This window comes from Carassius carassius, chromosome 49 (assembly GCF_963082965.1).
Source record: "Carassius carassius chromosome 49, fCarCar2.1, whole genome shotgun sequence".
Taxonomy (NCBI): domain Eukaryota; kingdom Metazoa; phylum Chordata; class Actinopteri; order Cypriniformes; family Cyprinidae; genus Carassius; species Carassius carassius.
In genome coordinates this window covers 17,398,028-17,415,179 of record NC_081803.1, presented here as the reverse complement: position 1 = coordinate 17,415,179, position 17,152 = coordinate 17,398,028, and the positions used below count along the sequence as shown (strand labels likewise).

Below are 17,152 nucleotides of genomic sequence, written 5' to 3'. Positions count from 1 at the left end.
GCTGGGAATATTTATATGATAGAAGACAGTTTTGGGTGGAAGAGTAGAACATGGGGTAAGGAATATGGCAGGTCTTCAATGGCTTTTTATGTCTTCGACCACTAGAAATGAATAAAAATAAATAAATTAATGACTGTAGTATATGATCAGTGTAATGAAATAGAAAAATCTCTAATCTGCTCTTAGAGCTTGTGAAGTATATGCCAAAAAAAATCTTGTTTAATAGTAATAATTTATCTAATCTATGTTATCATCTGCTATGTGAAATCAACCATCTACCAAAATTTGGGAGCTGTTTAATCAAAATAATTAATCTTGCAACAAGTGCAATGTAATACTAACTCCAGAGGATCAACATTTAAAAGACCAATCTTATATGAAAAACACAAGAAGAAATTAATTCCTAATCCATAACTCTGACTTCATCTTTAATTTCTCAGTGATGATTAACTTTGAGCTGAGATTTCATATCACACATAAAAGAACAGGTGCCCTTTGAAACTCACTATAATATGACCTGAGCAGTTCAAAAGAGAGAAATGATGCGCAGAGACCCTTCCTGAGTAATCCAAATAGGTTTGTGTGAATCATTTAGCAGGAACAACCACAGAAAGGACCCAAGTCACCGCATCCGGAAGACTAGACAGGAAAATACTTTTCTGGACCTTGACAGTGTAACTTACTTGGCATCTATAGGACAGTCATAAATCTCCCGGTTTGTATCCAAAATATCTTAAAAAATTTTCCTAGGACGAACAAAGCTTTTACGGGTTTGGAACGACATGGGGGTAAGTGATTAATGACTAAATTTTGCCAGAGGGTTTGAACTGTGTTTGCCCAGCATGATGCTGAATGAAGCAGTCTCAAAAGGCTGAAGAGAGACGGAGAGAGAGGTAAGGAGAGAAACAATAAAGGCCATCAGAAATATGATGCTTTTTATGGATACAAGACTTTGCAGGGCATCAGACGGATTCTTGGCACGGTCAAAAAAAAAACCTGGTAAACGTTCCATACCTAAGGCAGCAGAGAACGATTCAAAACATGCACTTCAATAAAGATGTGCATGAATTTTTAAGTGTTGTAGACTGATTGTACTCCAAAGCAGTGGAGGAATTTACTCTTAAGTCATGCTCCATCAACATACTGTTACGTCCCCAGAGTTCTGGGTTTGTTTTATAATTATTTTGTTCTGGTATTTTGTGGTTTGTGTATTTGTTTTTGTTTTTTTTACCGGGTAAGATGACTTCTGTGATTGTTCCGGCAGCTGATTGGTGGTTCAATGGCTGATTGGGACTTGGAACTCCGCCCACTCATCAGTGGCTGCAGCTGGCTGGGCTCTTTAAAAAGCTCCGTCTTGTTTCAGTTTGTCTCTCTGTTCCTGTTTTAGGTTTGGTTTGTACCCTGTGCGTGTTTTGGTTTTCTGACTTGATTTTTGATTGAAATGTTTGAGAATAGTTTTAAACTATTTCTATGTGTTAGTAAATCTAACTTGTTACATTTTTTTTGTAACTTGTAGTTGCAGGCCAGAGCACATGTGTGTTTGGTTTCTGACACGTTTGATTGAATTATGAGAATAGTTTTAAACTATTTCTTTGTGTTAGTAAATCTAACTTGTGTTACTTTTTTTGCAACTTGTAGTAGCAGGACAGAGCACTTGTGTTTGTGGATTCTTATAATTTGTATTAACTTGTTTTTCTTTTCCTTGTTTATAGGGAGTTGAGGAGTAGATTTAGAGCAACCCCGGGGTACACATATATCACCTATAGGTATATTTCTGTCTAGAAACACCAGCTAGACCTGGGAGGACCACCAGCTGTAAGTTTGGTTAGGCCACCTTGATCGTGTGCCAGATAGGGATTGTATTTGTGTGCTTTAGTATATGTTAGGGGTGGGGTCCTTTTTGTTTATTTCTTTGCTTTGGTCCATCCAGTCCTCCCCTTTTCCCAGAATATTGTTTATCATTTATAATATATGGTTTATTTACAGTATTACCGTGGTTAAGTAAAAGCTTTTTTATACGGTATTTGGTGTTTGTGTCCTTTTCTCACGCCGCAACTCCATACCTCCTTTGCTGGTATCAGTGGGCCGAGCAGTGGGTTGTCAGGATCCCCTCCCTTTGGGGAGCTAGAACGTATCAATACACAAAAGTTTGAAACGCTGTGTAGTCTAAACATGGAAAAGAAAAATCGGAATCCTCAAATATGGTAAATGCTCCTGACAGAATGTGCACTGAGTGGGAAGTCACTGGCAGTTCACATGTCATATCCTGTCATGACCATGCCAGTCACTGTGTCATGTCATAGATGTGCCAGACAAAGAAAATTGAAATTAGACACATTTCCATGGGTTCCATACTGCTCAATCATTACAATAAACATGTTTTGTCCTTCATCTAAAACTATTTTATTGACTAGGATTTATTTTACATTACAAAAAAAAACATCAGCATTATTTTTGTATTATATATATATATATACACTTTTTATTTCAATATTTTTATTTAGTTTAAGTTTTAGTAATTTTGTTCTTTCGTCATTTGTCTTTATTTTTTAGTTAGCTTTAACTTTTTTCAGTTTTTGTAATTTAAAGGGATACTCCACCCCAAAATGAAAATGTTGTCATTAATCACTTACCCCCATGTCGTTCCAAATCCTTAAAAGCTTTGTTCATCTTTAAAACACAATTGAAGATATTTTAGATGAAAACCAGGAGTCTTGTGACTGTCCCATAGACTGCCAAGTAAGTTAATAACACCAGCTATTTTGTTTATTTTAAATTCATCTTCTTCAAAAACAAGAACATAATGATTCCATCATATCAAGTAATTCAGAATTAATAATTCAAAATGATTTATTCTGAGAGTTGCACATTATTCTGTAGTAATCAAATAAACAGACATTTTGTAATTATTTAAACATTTAAAATTAATTTTACACTTCAAGACTTGCAGAACTGCAAATGGTGCATTATCTAAAATAACACATTCTCTCTAACCTAAACTTTAACCTAAAACAAATGTCCATGCTATCTGTCAACTACCCTACCCAATTATATAAATCAATTCTACAACTGTGCATACATCCATGCACATCCTGATCCTGATTCCTGAAGACAAGTTCAACAAACAACATTTTTCTGACTGTGAATGAAGCGAGGGGACAAACTGAGTTTTTGCCTCTTCGCAACCAAGCTCTGTCCAATCTTATAAGAAAACATACTACTCAACACAATGTTACCATGACAACCATTCTCAGAGTCTGATGTGATGTTTTGGGAACTTAAGAAAGGGAAGCTTTGGGAGTCTCCAACCATATGGATGAATAACAACTTACAAGGGGAATGTGTGAGCATGAACCTAAAAATGTCCCAGCATGAGCTGCAAAAGAGCAATGGTCTGCAATGCATTGGTTAGTTTAGTATTTGACAAGCCGACCTTGCATTCACAAAACAAAGCAGCCTCGCTCTGGAATACATGATTGCTGGGAGCTGAAGTACATTTGATTGACAGTGCTTACTGAATACATTTGTCAATTCTGAATCACATTTGAAAGGCTCACTTTAGAAAACCGCTAGACTGTAAAATGCTGCTGCATTTAATCATTAACTTTGAATGAAAATATGCACCAAGAGTGTGAACATCATCAGAAATGCCATTTGTTTGATGTCATTTTATAAATGAGCTAACCTGGAGCACTAAACGGCAACAGCATTATAAAAATCTGTGTTAATTTGACACAATGCATATAATAAGCAAGAATAGAATGTAAAAATAGTGTCAGCATGAATAGAGAAATATAAATCAACTGTAACAGGTGCATGACGTCAAAATGTTATGAAACAGTCCCCCTGTAGAGAACTCCGGGTCTATTCAGCACCAGGCGGAATAAAATCAGGACAAATAATTGACTGCACAATAGCAATTTATTTATTTAATTTAAATTTTTTAAATTTTAAATTTTAATTTTAATTTTTTTTAAATGAAAGGCAGTGGGCAAAAACAGCACTGGACACAATGGGGAAAAAATCCACAGAAGCAAGTCATAGAGGTTTGATTTTTATGTATATTTTTTTTATACTTGTCTTTAAATTAATACATTTAAATAAATAAATGAAACCCTACTTATAAGAGTGTACAGTAAGTCTATGGGCAAAGGCCAAAATAAAACGCATATTAAAATACACACCATTTACAGGTAGGTACTAATAGCTGAAAAGTCACAAGAATGTATGTGTTAACATGATGTTGGTGTGATAAAGTGGCTTTATATTTTGCAAAATATAACCATATTAACTCCTATGCACTATATCCCAAATCTCGAATACTTGTATTTTTATCAAATGTTAACTATATTATCGACTGGCTCTAATCTGCTAACACATGAAGATATTAAGACATTATAAACATTAATGTCATGATATTGCTGATTTGAATATATATATATACTGTAAAAAGCCCTGTTTAAATACATTTTGACATTACTTGGACAAAAACATTTCTGCATATTTAATGTCACATCACCAGAAAACATCCTTTGAGTAAACAAACAGATAAGACACACTAATCTGGTCTTCAGTAACAATATAAAAATGCATTATTAAGATGATAAGCGATCTCAGAGGTGCAGTGATATCTATCTCAAGTCAACTCATCTGCATGGACGCAGGACCGTCCCTGTCTCTAACAGCTGATTGGACCAAGACGTGGACACAATGACCTCAGCGGGAGGCCACAGACATTAGCCTGGCATTTCAGGGATATAAACATGTGATCTCATGAATATGGAAGAAGTAGCTGCCAGAGGGTTTGAACTGTGTTTGCTCAGCATGATGCTGAATAAAGCAGAGTCTCAAAAGGCTGAAGAGAGACGGAGAGAGAGGTAAGGAGCGAAACAATAAAGGCCATCAGAAATATGATGCTTTTTATGGATACAAGACTTTGCAGGGCATCAGACGGATTCTTGGCACGGTCTAAAAAAACAACTAGTAAACGTTCCATACCCAAGGCAGCAGAGAACGGTTCAAAACATGCACTTCAATAAAGATGTGCATGAATTTTTAAATGTTATAGACTGATTGCACTCCAAAGCAGTGGAGGAATTTACTCTGAAGTCATGCTCCATCAACATACACACAAAAGTGAAAGTGAACTGGAGTCCCACAGCGACATGCATGTCAACACCTATACGATTCATTTACATGCATTCAGTAACCTGGACATGCACAGCATTTGGATAAAAAGGCTTTACTGTTACCTGTCCCCAACCGTATGACACAACAGCCTCCACTTCGCAGTCCAACTGCATTAAGCCCACACGGAAAGAAACGGTGCAGCACTTATTCACGAGACACTGAGCACACGTCACGCTGCTGCCCAGTCAGCGCAGCAATCTCTCCCCCTCTCTCTCTCTCTCTCTCTCTCTCTCTCTCTCTCTCTCCGTCTCCAGGTGTTCTGCTCTCCTTCTGTTACTTCACTTATGAACACACTTAAACCTGCTGGGCTCCATCTCTTTATTTATGGTTGTACGGTTGCCTATCAGGAAGTTCACATACATCTAAAACACACACACACACACACACACACACATATATATAAATGTATGTATAACAACTTGTTTTTATTAAATCTTTTTTTTTTCAATTTTTATTTTATAAATCTAATTAATTTTTACAATTGTTTTAGAATAAACCTGTAACTTTTATGCTTTAAAATTTGCCAATAAATAAAAATAAGTTCATAAAATTACTAAAAATAAAATAAAAACTGTAAATGAAATATTAATTACATTATTTAATATGTTACATTAAAATTAAGATTTAAAATAAATATAATAATCTATTTACCTGCTATAATATTTATCTGTTATAATACACTGTTGTTTTACAAGTAATCTTGTTTGGAAGGTGCCCTGCACTCAATAATTTCTTCTTCTTCTTTTTTCTGATGTGATGTCATCTCATATTTATACTGACCTCTGCTGCTTTTTAAAATTTATTTTAAATAACAATAAACCGAGTGCAAATTTAGGTATGTTTGATTGAAAAGAAAAAAAAATCGTCCACACTGGTTTGGCTAAATCATTCTCACTGGTTTGGGTGGAATTGGTTCATTTCTGTGGTGTGGGTAGTCTGACTCTTCAGGGTGAGACAAAAATAAGTTGGCATCATTTAAAAGAGTTTTAGGTATCTTGGGATTCATTTGACATATTCATTCAAGCCCTTTAAAAATGTATTGAGCAGAGACACGTGCACATAGTCACAGTCTCATTTACTGTCGAAACTGCTCAGTGAAGGATCAGGTTTATTTTTGCCTCCAAACAAAAGAGTTTCTCTTCAGATGCTGCTGAAGCTAGTTGATATTTCCATTGTGCAAATAAAGGAAGTGTAACTGACTTTGGGCTCTACGGTTCAACCTTATTTCAACCATTAGCATATTGTGATAAACAAAAGCCCACACAACGTTCCTTTCGCAGCTCAGAGGGTGGACAAACATGCCTCTGCCTTCACTTCTCTCTGCACAGAAGCACACTTCAAAATACTGCTGTTGGAAAGTAATCAAAGTAGCATTTATTATGAACAAATGAAAAGCAGCCCATTAAAAATAACAGTGTTTAGGTGCTTCACTGAGAGTGGATCTCGCTCTATTTATTTCTCTCTTTGTCTCTCTGATCTAGAGAAAATAACATGGTTTGTCTCAACCTGTGCTTGGTGGCTTTTACCATAGTACAAAATCCCCCACACAGCGGCCCAATAAACATAAGGAACAGTGTGGTCTCAATCAGTTTCTCTCAAATGAAAAAGTGCAAGAAAGTTTCAGTAACTGTCTATAGGTCATGAATATCTAATGAGGCAAGTGCTTTAATGATTGTGTTTGGCTATCTGTTACCAAACAACTCCTCATTATATTCAAGCACTGCACTGTTTCACAAAAACATTTGGTGCACACAATACGAGGTTCATAACAGCATGTGTGAAGCACTAAAGTCTTAAAAAGGACATATAAATCATAATTCTACAAAAAGAGAAATAAACACACTCTCATTAATTGTTCTGAAAAATGTCTCTTCTGCTCATTAAAGCAACATTTATTTGATCAAAAATACAGTGAAAAAAGTAACATTGTGAATATTATTATAAATTAAAATAACTTGTATATTTGAATATATTTTAAAATATAATTTATTCCTTATTTTTATTTATTATTTTTAAAATGTATACTATATGAATGTTTTCCATTTAATGTGTTAAAAATAATTAACGCAATTAATGCAGCATCCATTTTATATCATGGCATCCCTTTGGCTACTGTTACAGACTATATGAACACATATTGAGGACGATAAGATGCAAAAAAAAGAGAATATAAATTGATGAGAATATAAATTTACTATATTAATATGTGATTAATAGCGATCGGTTACAGAAAAATGTGCGATTAAATAATTTTTAAATCAATTGACAGAACTAATTTCTTATTATTTATCATATATTATTTCTATTATATAAAATGTAATTTACTGTCACATTTGATCAATTCCTTTCTAAATAAAAGTATTAATTTCGTTTTTTTTAAATCTTACTGATCCCACACTTTTAAACAGTAGTGTAATTATCGTGGTTCCTCTATGGTTTCCTGGTCCAGAGGAAATGATTTCCAGCTCCGAGCAGCTAAAGGAACACACTCGATGTCTTAAAAGGGATTGGATCAGAAAGCATAATAATACAGTATCCCTCATGGGCTGGTGTGTCTAAAACTTGTGAAACTGAAATGTGAAATTCATAGTCCACCACCGCCGGCGTTAAGCTTAATGTGTGAAATAGCATTTGCCTTTGTGGCCTGTGGCACATTCATGAACTGAAAAAGGGAAAATGACACATGTGACCATGCACTTTCAGCCCAGCTTAGAGATGACACCATCAGTGAGGCTAAAACAAAAGATCAGCTAGAACTCTGAGAGCAAGGATTAAAAACATTACATTGTTTTATATATTCATTTTTATAAACCATCAGAAGTGGATTCAGAGGAGACATCAATGCATCTCTGCGCTAGTCTCAGCATCTCAGCATATTCACACCAACAGCGGTTAAATCAATAGAGGTCATACAGTCACTATACTGTGGGCTGCCAGCAAGCATTTGCACTCGGCTGAGCTTCACTCCCATTGACAGCTTCTGTGTCACATCGTTGTGCATTTGCGTAACACATCAGATTGACATCACTAAAAAATCCCACTTTTGTCTGAAAGTTCAAGCTCAATCAAGAGTATGCAGATTACTCATAATTTTGCTACTCTCTTAAGATGACACATTATGCACATATAAAAAAAGGACAAAAGCATCTTATTACCACAAACACCAAAGGCCAAGATAACTTAGAACCGAGACCATTCAGATGATAATGTATGGGTCTTCCTACATTCACATTACAAACTTATGTAACTGCATGAGTAACACCATTTTATGGATAGAAGAAAGGCTCTGCCTAAAAAATCCAATCATCTATTCATTTATTTGATGTGGCATACACCCACTCCGTGTTATTCATGCAACATGATTATTTTTTTATATGACCTAAATCAGTTTAGCTCTTTCTGAGTCACTGGCCTGATTCACCATGACAATAATGCCACATGCATGCACAAACAGAGTATTTCCTGTCTCTGGCCCTCCCTTTATTTTTCTTTAAATTAAGATGAACGTAATTATCCAGTAAATTACAATTTCAGTGTTATTATGGTATGGGTTTAATTCTTCTATAGTAACATATAGCACCTCTAAAGGTCTTGATATAACAGTTAATCAATATGAGATTAAGTTATGAACTATGTACAAGTGCTGCCCTCTGGTGTCCTGTAATGAAATCTACTGTAAATATTTTTATGTACTGTAAATCAGCTAATCATGTGACTGAATTCCCTCCTTTTGCACTAAGTTTTATATTTTATGTAGGCCTACATTCACTTCACACTAAATCTCAAATGCATGCATTTAGACAGACACTGAAAAATAAAAACATTAATACAGTGGGGTCCAAAAATGGGATCTTAAATAAAATTAAAAGACACTAAAATTCTCGCTCTCTCTATACTTTATTCATTATTCATCATGACATAATTTTTCAAAATCCCATTTTTGATATAAAACTATATATCAGTGTATGTATGTGTGTGTGTGTGTGTGTGTGTGTGTGTGTGTGTGTGTGTGTGTGTGTGTGTGTGTGTGTGTGTAAAATATTTATATTTACCTAACCTAAAGAAAATATTTAAAAACATTAATAATTTTTGATCTCAAAATAATCTCAAAATAAATGTCCATTCATGCTGCTAGTACATTTGTTGTGTTTTAAAAAATTAGTTTCACGTGAGGTAATGACCTCTCTGTATGTTAAATTGGGCCAAATGAGCATGTACAACTAAAAAATCACTATATAATAAAAAACAAAAATCCCTATATCCCTTAATAAGATATTTGCATTTCTAGGTCACTAATAAAATAATCATAACCAAGTGCCATTAGTTAACCAGTGAAGCATTCATGACTAATGTGAGGCTGCTGTCCATGGTGCTGATTTCGCTGTTATTATCTGTGTGTGTTATCTGGAATGCTGAAGGTTCCTGGGAGAGGTGGCTTTCTCAAGGCCCTCTACTGAATTTGACCCACAAAAACTCAACAAGAACACATTTCTGTGAGTCTGAGCAGCTCTTAAAGACAACCAGCATGACTTGCAAAACAGTGCCTTCATTTCATATTCATCATTTTTGCCTTGAAAGAGATCAGTCTGTCCTCTGCAAAGAGCCAGCCACTAAATTATGACAAACACAGAGGAACAGAGTTCTAGAAAACTCTTTTCATGCTCTTGTCCTCTGTTTCTACTAAAATGACTTATAGATTGCAGAGAGACTTATTATTTATTGACTATCTAATGCAAAATAAGCAAAATATGATATTATTCCAAACCACAACCAGAATACGTGGTCACCCATATCTAATTCTGGCAGGGTGTCTCACAGAGGTCACAGGTAATGGACTAACAATCAATAATGTGCATAAAACTGTAATGGGCCGCACTGCACTATGGATAAAGTGAGCAAGAATAGGTCTGAGGAGATAACGATCCAAACAATTTGATTTCACTGTATGTGTGACATCTTATTAATGTTTGATCATAATGTATTAAAAAACACAAACTATGCTGTAAATATATTTTGCTGAGTAGTTTATGCAAAGAGGAAAGGGTGCTGTGGTACTCTGGGTGGTTGCTAGATGGTTACTTAATAGCTAAAGTCAAGAGTAAACAAAAAACATGTCTAATAACATAAAAAAAGCAATTATGAAAGCCTCCAAAACAAAAAATAAATAAATAAAATAATGGTGAGATGAAGCCTAAAATAAGAAACACACGACACAATGTCATATACAAGGTTCCAATTATGAGACATATAGCTGCAATTCTGAATAATTATTTCACAATTAAAGATAGGGAGATTATCTCTCATGTTGTGCGCTGGTCATTTTGAACCAGAGAGGATTTTTATTTTCCCAAAAATACTAGTTAAATGTTATCGCATTGGACTAGAACCTACCAAATTTGCTCACACAGCGAACTTACTGTACTTTTAGGGGATTTTCCCCCCACCTTGTTACACTTGTGATATTGCCAGCCTTCAAGAAATTGCTTATAAATTTCTTGTTATGCAATATTTCTACTGAATATTGGATTTAATCTTTTTATCAAATTGTTTTCTTTCAATTTCTTTCAAAACAGTGAGGTGAATAAGCTTAGATCAATTAGGCCTATGATGAATCAGTTCCAAAAAGAAATACAAAACCTGTGCTAAGATGACAAAAAGACTGAATCCAATATTTCGTGATAAATGCAACATCATTTTAGATATACCAGCAATTTTTAAAAGGCTGGTAATTTTTGACCAGAAATGCCAAACTAGGCAAAAGATTTTCAGAACAGCACAAAAGTTGAGAAAAGGTTGCGAATACCTTTTTATTCTCAGCGAGAAACATCACTTTTATAAGCAACACAACATACTGGACACAGCTCATACCACATCAACATGCTAACGGATCAAGACCAAGATGCATGGATCAAGTGACTGAGATGTATCTGTACCAGGCAAGTTCCATCCTTTAGAAAGCCTTGTCATGATGCATCAGCCTTGGGATTCTCTGGAGAGAAGCCAAGGAAACGTCTTCTACAGCAGCAGATATAACGTCACGCATTAAGCATGCTGTCCTTGAGTTCCTGGCAATCTGAATGAGATGGTTACAAGAACAAATGAGCTGGGTAAAACTACAGGCTATATCCCAGTAAATTAATCATTTGATTTAGCAACGTCTGACCGATGATGACTTCAATTACTTGCTATAGGCCTACTGTGTGGTTTTGTTCGGTATATAAAGTGGGTAATCAAGCTAATAAAAGAGTTGATGTCTGCTACTCCAGCTGCCTAGCTCTTTCACCGCAGTGGTAGAGAGCCAGCAGTGTGTACAAGATTTGTAGGCCAAGATATTATAGTACAAGGACAAAAATGTGTTACTAAGCCATCTGACTTCAGCTCTACATGCTCTGATGATGAATCCAATGGCTGTCAGGATATAGTGAAAACCAGCACAAACCTTAAACATACAGTATAGAGTACAAAGAAGCTAAAAGACCCCTGAAGAAAAGTCTTTTTTAATGGATTTGTCACAAAGCATATGCAAGTTATTAATCTGTGAAATAAACAGTGAGTACAATAATTGATGCACCATTATTTGGAAGTATGTATTTAAATGAAATCCTGATCATCAATCAAAACTACATTCATATGGTGTCAAATTGCCAAACACTTAATCCATAATGTTTATTCATATTTAAATAATATAATTATAGTAATTACATTAACAAGTATGTTCATATATGCATATGAAATGCTAGTAAATTGGGTTTCAAATATTTTTTTGTAAAAATTAAATGTTGAAATATGTGTTAAATAATGTTCCCTCATCTTTCAGTGTAACAAATATATTAATGTAAAAATGAAACAACATACTTATTCTGATTTGTACTTTTCAAAAAATAGAAAAGAAAACATGTTCTTATATTTTCAGTTATTAAAAACTTCTTTCAGTGGTTTGAAGGATATTGCCAAAGATTGGTAAAGATTTTTTTTTATTATTAATTGCGGCTTAGGCTGATGATACATGGGGCAACATTTTTTGAGCAATGTTGCTGGGGCACTTTCACATTGAGAATGGGTAACAAATTTCTATCTGGATATCTAGATCGGTTGTGGGCCCTGTGTCTCACCCGTTGATGGGAACATTGAAAGTTGCCTGCAAACATTGCTCAAAAGTTGTCCCGTGTATCATCACCCTTGGTCACTAATTTTATCTTCTGTAAATCATGGTAAAAATGTACAATAGTCATAACTTTTTGCTTAGAAAACAAGAAAATGTCAGAAGGACTTATTTCTGACAAATCTGATATCTAGGTACATTTGCCTTTAAAAAAACACTGCAGCTCTCGTACCCTCTGCAGTGTCCTCTAAATACACCAGCTCAATGGTTAATCAATCCCAACATGAGGCTGCCTCAGTGCTTGGAATCGAGACTAACATCTAGTTTCACATGTTCCTTTCAGCTCAGACAGTCACCATGGTGAGAGGTGAGGCCATCATCGCTGACCCCAAACTAGGCTGGAAAATATGTGTTTAGCACATGTTTATTTACAGATGCACTAAAAGCTTTTGATTAAATAGTCCGCTAACAAGGTTTTGGAAGTCCTCTTGAGCATTTGCTGTAATTGCTCGCAAACTGATTTCAGCAGATTGCTTCTGCTCTTCTGCAAGCACAGAATGTTTGACATTCTGCAGATTTAATACAGCTGCAGAGATTGAAATGACTTCAAAGATGATAGAAAAAAATCCATTTAGAAGCTTCACTCATCTATTTTCCTCTTTTTTGAGGGTTCAGAAATGAAATGTGATTCTTAAAGGGAAATAAGTGGAGGATGTGTGAAATGGATGGCTTGTTTGATGGTTTAAGCAAAAGCTACAGAACTTTGTAGTTATAGTTACAAGACCAGATGTCAACATGATTGACACTTGTCAAAATGACTGACGTTTGTCTAAAAAGACCTGAGCCAACTTTACCTCAGCTGTTAATAGTTCCTATATAACCAAAATAAGCCTTAATGCGACCAAACTCATTTGATATTGAACATCTGGAACGTCGCACTGAATTCTTACCTCTGATGTTTCCTCGAGTTGAACGGGGAGAAGGAGGTTTTGCTCCACCGGCTGGAGATGCTCCGGGACGGGCTGCTGTCCTTCGTCGCCTCCTCTACGTTTAACTGCGGTATGATCCGACCGCCAACGGTACAAGCCATTTTTCTCGACTGCTCGAGTAAAGTGCATCTAAGCTCCAGTGAAATGGAAAGTTCGCCTCAGGACGAAATGAGGGCGGGAGGTGCTGTTTGCGGATCTGGACATGGGCTGGACTGCAGGGGTTGGGAAACTAGCGAACTGATTCGTGTGATTTTGTGACACTTGATTTAATCGTAAGAAATCATAATGAATTAATTCTAGATCGGCGCTTCATAATGGAAGCGTTCTGTGTGATACGAGCACGACGATTATCTTAATTTGTATTACTTTAATTACTAACTCAACATTGTTTTTCTCACATAAGTCTCGGCGCTTTAAATCGTTGTCCGCTTCGTGAGCGAATTGTTGTGATTCGGATCTTTTAGATGATTCAGTTTAACCGGTTCACAAAACCGTTCTGAATGATTCATTGATGAATTCGTCTTTGAACCGAAAATCCCATCGATAAACCGAGCGTCTCTTTCGGACATGTTTTATTGGTAGGCCTAATGATCCGAGAACTGTTGAGTTGAGCTGAGATATGAGGCATATGAGCTGGCTTTTGTAAATAGAATATTTTTATAATTATTATAAAGTTCTTTGAAAGATCTTTTGAACTAACGTTAGCTGTTCAAAAAGATTCTTGCTTTGTTCACCAAGTTCCCCAGCGAATTAAACACAAAAAGCTGTGTCTTTGACAAATGTGCTCAATTACTTGCCCTAAAACCATATTGGTCGGTGGTATAAAAAAAAAAATTTACTTTGAAAAATATGAAGGCAGTGAAATATAAGAACTAGTGTTTGGCAAATTTGAAATTGTCATATTGATATAGAAAAATAAATAAATAATTAAAAAAAATATATATAAAGTACAGACCAAAAGTTTGGACACACCTTCTCATTCAAAGAGTTTTCTTTATTTTAATGACTATGAAAATTGTAGATTCACACTGAAGGCATCAAAACTATGAATTAACACATGTGGAATTATATATGGAATTATATACATAACAAAAAAGTGTGAAACAACTGAAAATATGTCATATTCTAGGTTCTTCAAAGTAGCCACCTTTTGCTTTGATTACTGCTTTGCACACTCTTGGCATTCTCTTGATGAGCTTCAAGAGGTAGTCACCTGAAATGGTCTTCCAACAGTCTTGAAGGAGTTCCCCGAGAGATGCTTAGCACTTGTTGGCCCTTTTGCCTTCTGTCTGCGGTCCAGCTCACCCCTAAACCATCTCGATTGGGTTCAGGTCCGGTGACTGTGGAGGCCAGGTCATCTGGCCCAGCACCCCATCACTCTCCTTCTTGGTCAAATAGCCCTTGATGCCTTCAGTGTGACTCTACAATTTTCATAGTCAAGAAAATAAAGAAAACTCTTTGAATGAGAAGGTGTGTCCAAACTTTTGGTCTGTACTGTATATATATATATATATATATATATATATATATATATATATATATATATATATATAAACAAAATAAAAACGGCGAGCCATCTGTTCAGTGCCAGATCAGATTATTGAAAAAAGGGGCATGAAATTATACGACTATGTCTTCTTCATGCTCCTATTCAGCATTAAATGTTTTTTGTTCTGGATGTGATTTATTTTTTATTTTATTTTTTTGTGCCTGTAATAACTTCATGGCTGAATAAAAAAGAACTTGAACTTGTATTTGGGGTAGGGACATTTCAGAGAGTGTACGAGTGGACAAAAATATGTATATTTCAGGATGAATTGTCAATATTTTGATCCATTTTCCCTTAAGAGTGTGACTGACAGTTTAGCCGCTTATAGGTTGTCAATAGTACTCCACTCATGACTGCCTCAGCAACGGACTAAGAGCCACAAACTACAAACGTGCTCTACAAAAACACACAAAAAGGGCTATATATAGACTGTTAGTACAGTATATATAAATGATCTTTCCATTCCACATGCTTGTTTTATTTATTTCCCTATATTTTAAACTATTAATTCATTCAAGTGCAGTAAAATGCACACTGTGGCCAGTAGAGGGTACAATTGCACTAACACTGTAAACGAGCATCCTAAAACTCTTTACGAGATCATCTTGTTGCGTGAGGAAGGTGAGAAAGTGGATTTTAGATATTTTTTACGAGCAACGGCTGTGATCGACTGAAAAATAATGGATTATATTTTTGAATAGGAGATTTGGGTCAGTCTTAGCCTAACAGCAGTGTGAGGTGATCACAATCTATATGCTAATGATTTGTCAGACTGCATAGCCTACTGATGAAACATGTCTGAAATCATAGTGAGACTGAGAGAGCAATCAAACCACAATGGAGGGATTAATGAAATAATAATTAACTTCTTTTCTTATTTTCTCCTTTTTTTTTGCCCATATGGACAACCCCAGAAACTTGATCCAAACTAACTCGACTCTCAACTTTGAGCAGGAGCAATTGAATGGTTGCCACAGAATTATTTTTCTTTCTCAGCCATAAATACCTAAATAACATTTCAAGGGTATCTTTAAATTTAGGTATTAGTATTTTTACATTTGAGTTTGGATTTTGATCCATCCACAAAGACAAAAGGCAGCTTAACTCCAGAGAATGGAAACCCATGAAATGAAAATGACACCGGTTTCATTGGCTTGCCACTGAATGCTTTATTACAAACCAAAAGAAAATCATTAAGATACTGTACAAATATACATTTGTTATGAAGAAAGGAGATATGTACAATGTCTTTCGTCATTTGTCATCAAACAATAGCCAGTAATGTTTTTAAAAAATCAGAGCGACAGAAGGAAATGGCTCATGGTTTCCTTACTCATGCAGTCAAAACACCAGACTGACCAAACAAAATTACTGTATAGAGAGCACTTCTGTAGAAGTGCAATCCTTAACAAGAATGAGTTCATTCAATGTTTATTTTCGGTATAGTGAAAGGAGATGTATAAATACAAAAAGTATTTACATTAGTAACGTTTAATCAAAACCCTTTAATAATGCGATTCTTAGTATATAATGTACTGATATAAGCACTGAGCCAAAATATTCAACTTTCTCTAGCTATCGGAGTCATGCAGGTCCATTGCCAATAGTGTTTAGATGCACATTCTCTCAAGCAATTGTATGCAGGGTGTTTAACATTAGAGCTCAGCATTCAAACTGTTCAGCTGTGACTGAGCAAACACAAACTCAACTGAACCATGCGTCTCAGCACATATCAACAGCAGACTCAGCCGTACAGATACAGTGGGTAGCGAGGAAGTACTTGGACTAATATTACTTCATTTCCTCACTTTCCCTGCACATGGAAAGAGACTTCAAAGCCGGGGAATCGACCGGGCTGTGGGTTGAAGCTAAATCAATGGATCTGGGTGCACATTGTGTGTTATTTTGCATTGGCCTTAAGAGTTGTGAAAGATTGGATTTAGATAAATAAGGTCAGCCCTGGGTTACTTTACCTCTTCCAGCATTGTCATGATGAGACGCTAATTCTCTGGTTATCTGGCAAGAAGACATTGTTTTGAACTTAAGGGTGACCTGTCACTTTGAATATTTTCTGACATCTTGTTTGTCTATTTAATTAATTTCTGAAGACCTAAATAACAAAACTGTCTCTGTGAGGGGAATTTAGAATTAGAATTCATCAAAAATTGAAATCTAAGAGGGGAAAACCACTGAAAAATACAGAAAATATATTTGCAATGGCATTAAAGTAACCTGAATACAACTAGTATACAAAATAAAATTAAGGTATATAAAAATCTGCACTCATGAATTTAAAGCTTCTAACCTACTGCAGTTACAATG

At 35.4% G+C, this 17,152-nt stretch overlaps 1 protein-coding gene across 1 annotated transcript in view; it reads right to left on the bottom strand.

Annotated features, from left to right (window-relative positions):
* LOC132132135 (protein Aster-B-like) overlaps positions 1-13,636 on the bottom strand; it is a 64,970-nt gene extending 51,334 nt beyond the window's left edge. The window contains exon 1 of the mRNA XM_059544422.1: positions 13,243-13,636. Within this exon, the coding sequence (XP_059400405.1) occupies positions 13,243-13,382 (140 nt within the window). The 5' untranslated portion in view covers positions 13,383-13,636. The remainder of the gene's footprint in view (positions 1-13,242) is intronic.
* Positions 13,637-17,152: the final 3,516 nt, after the last annotated feature.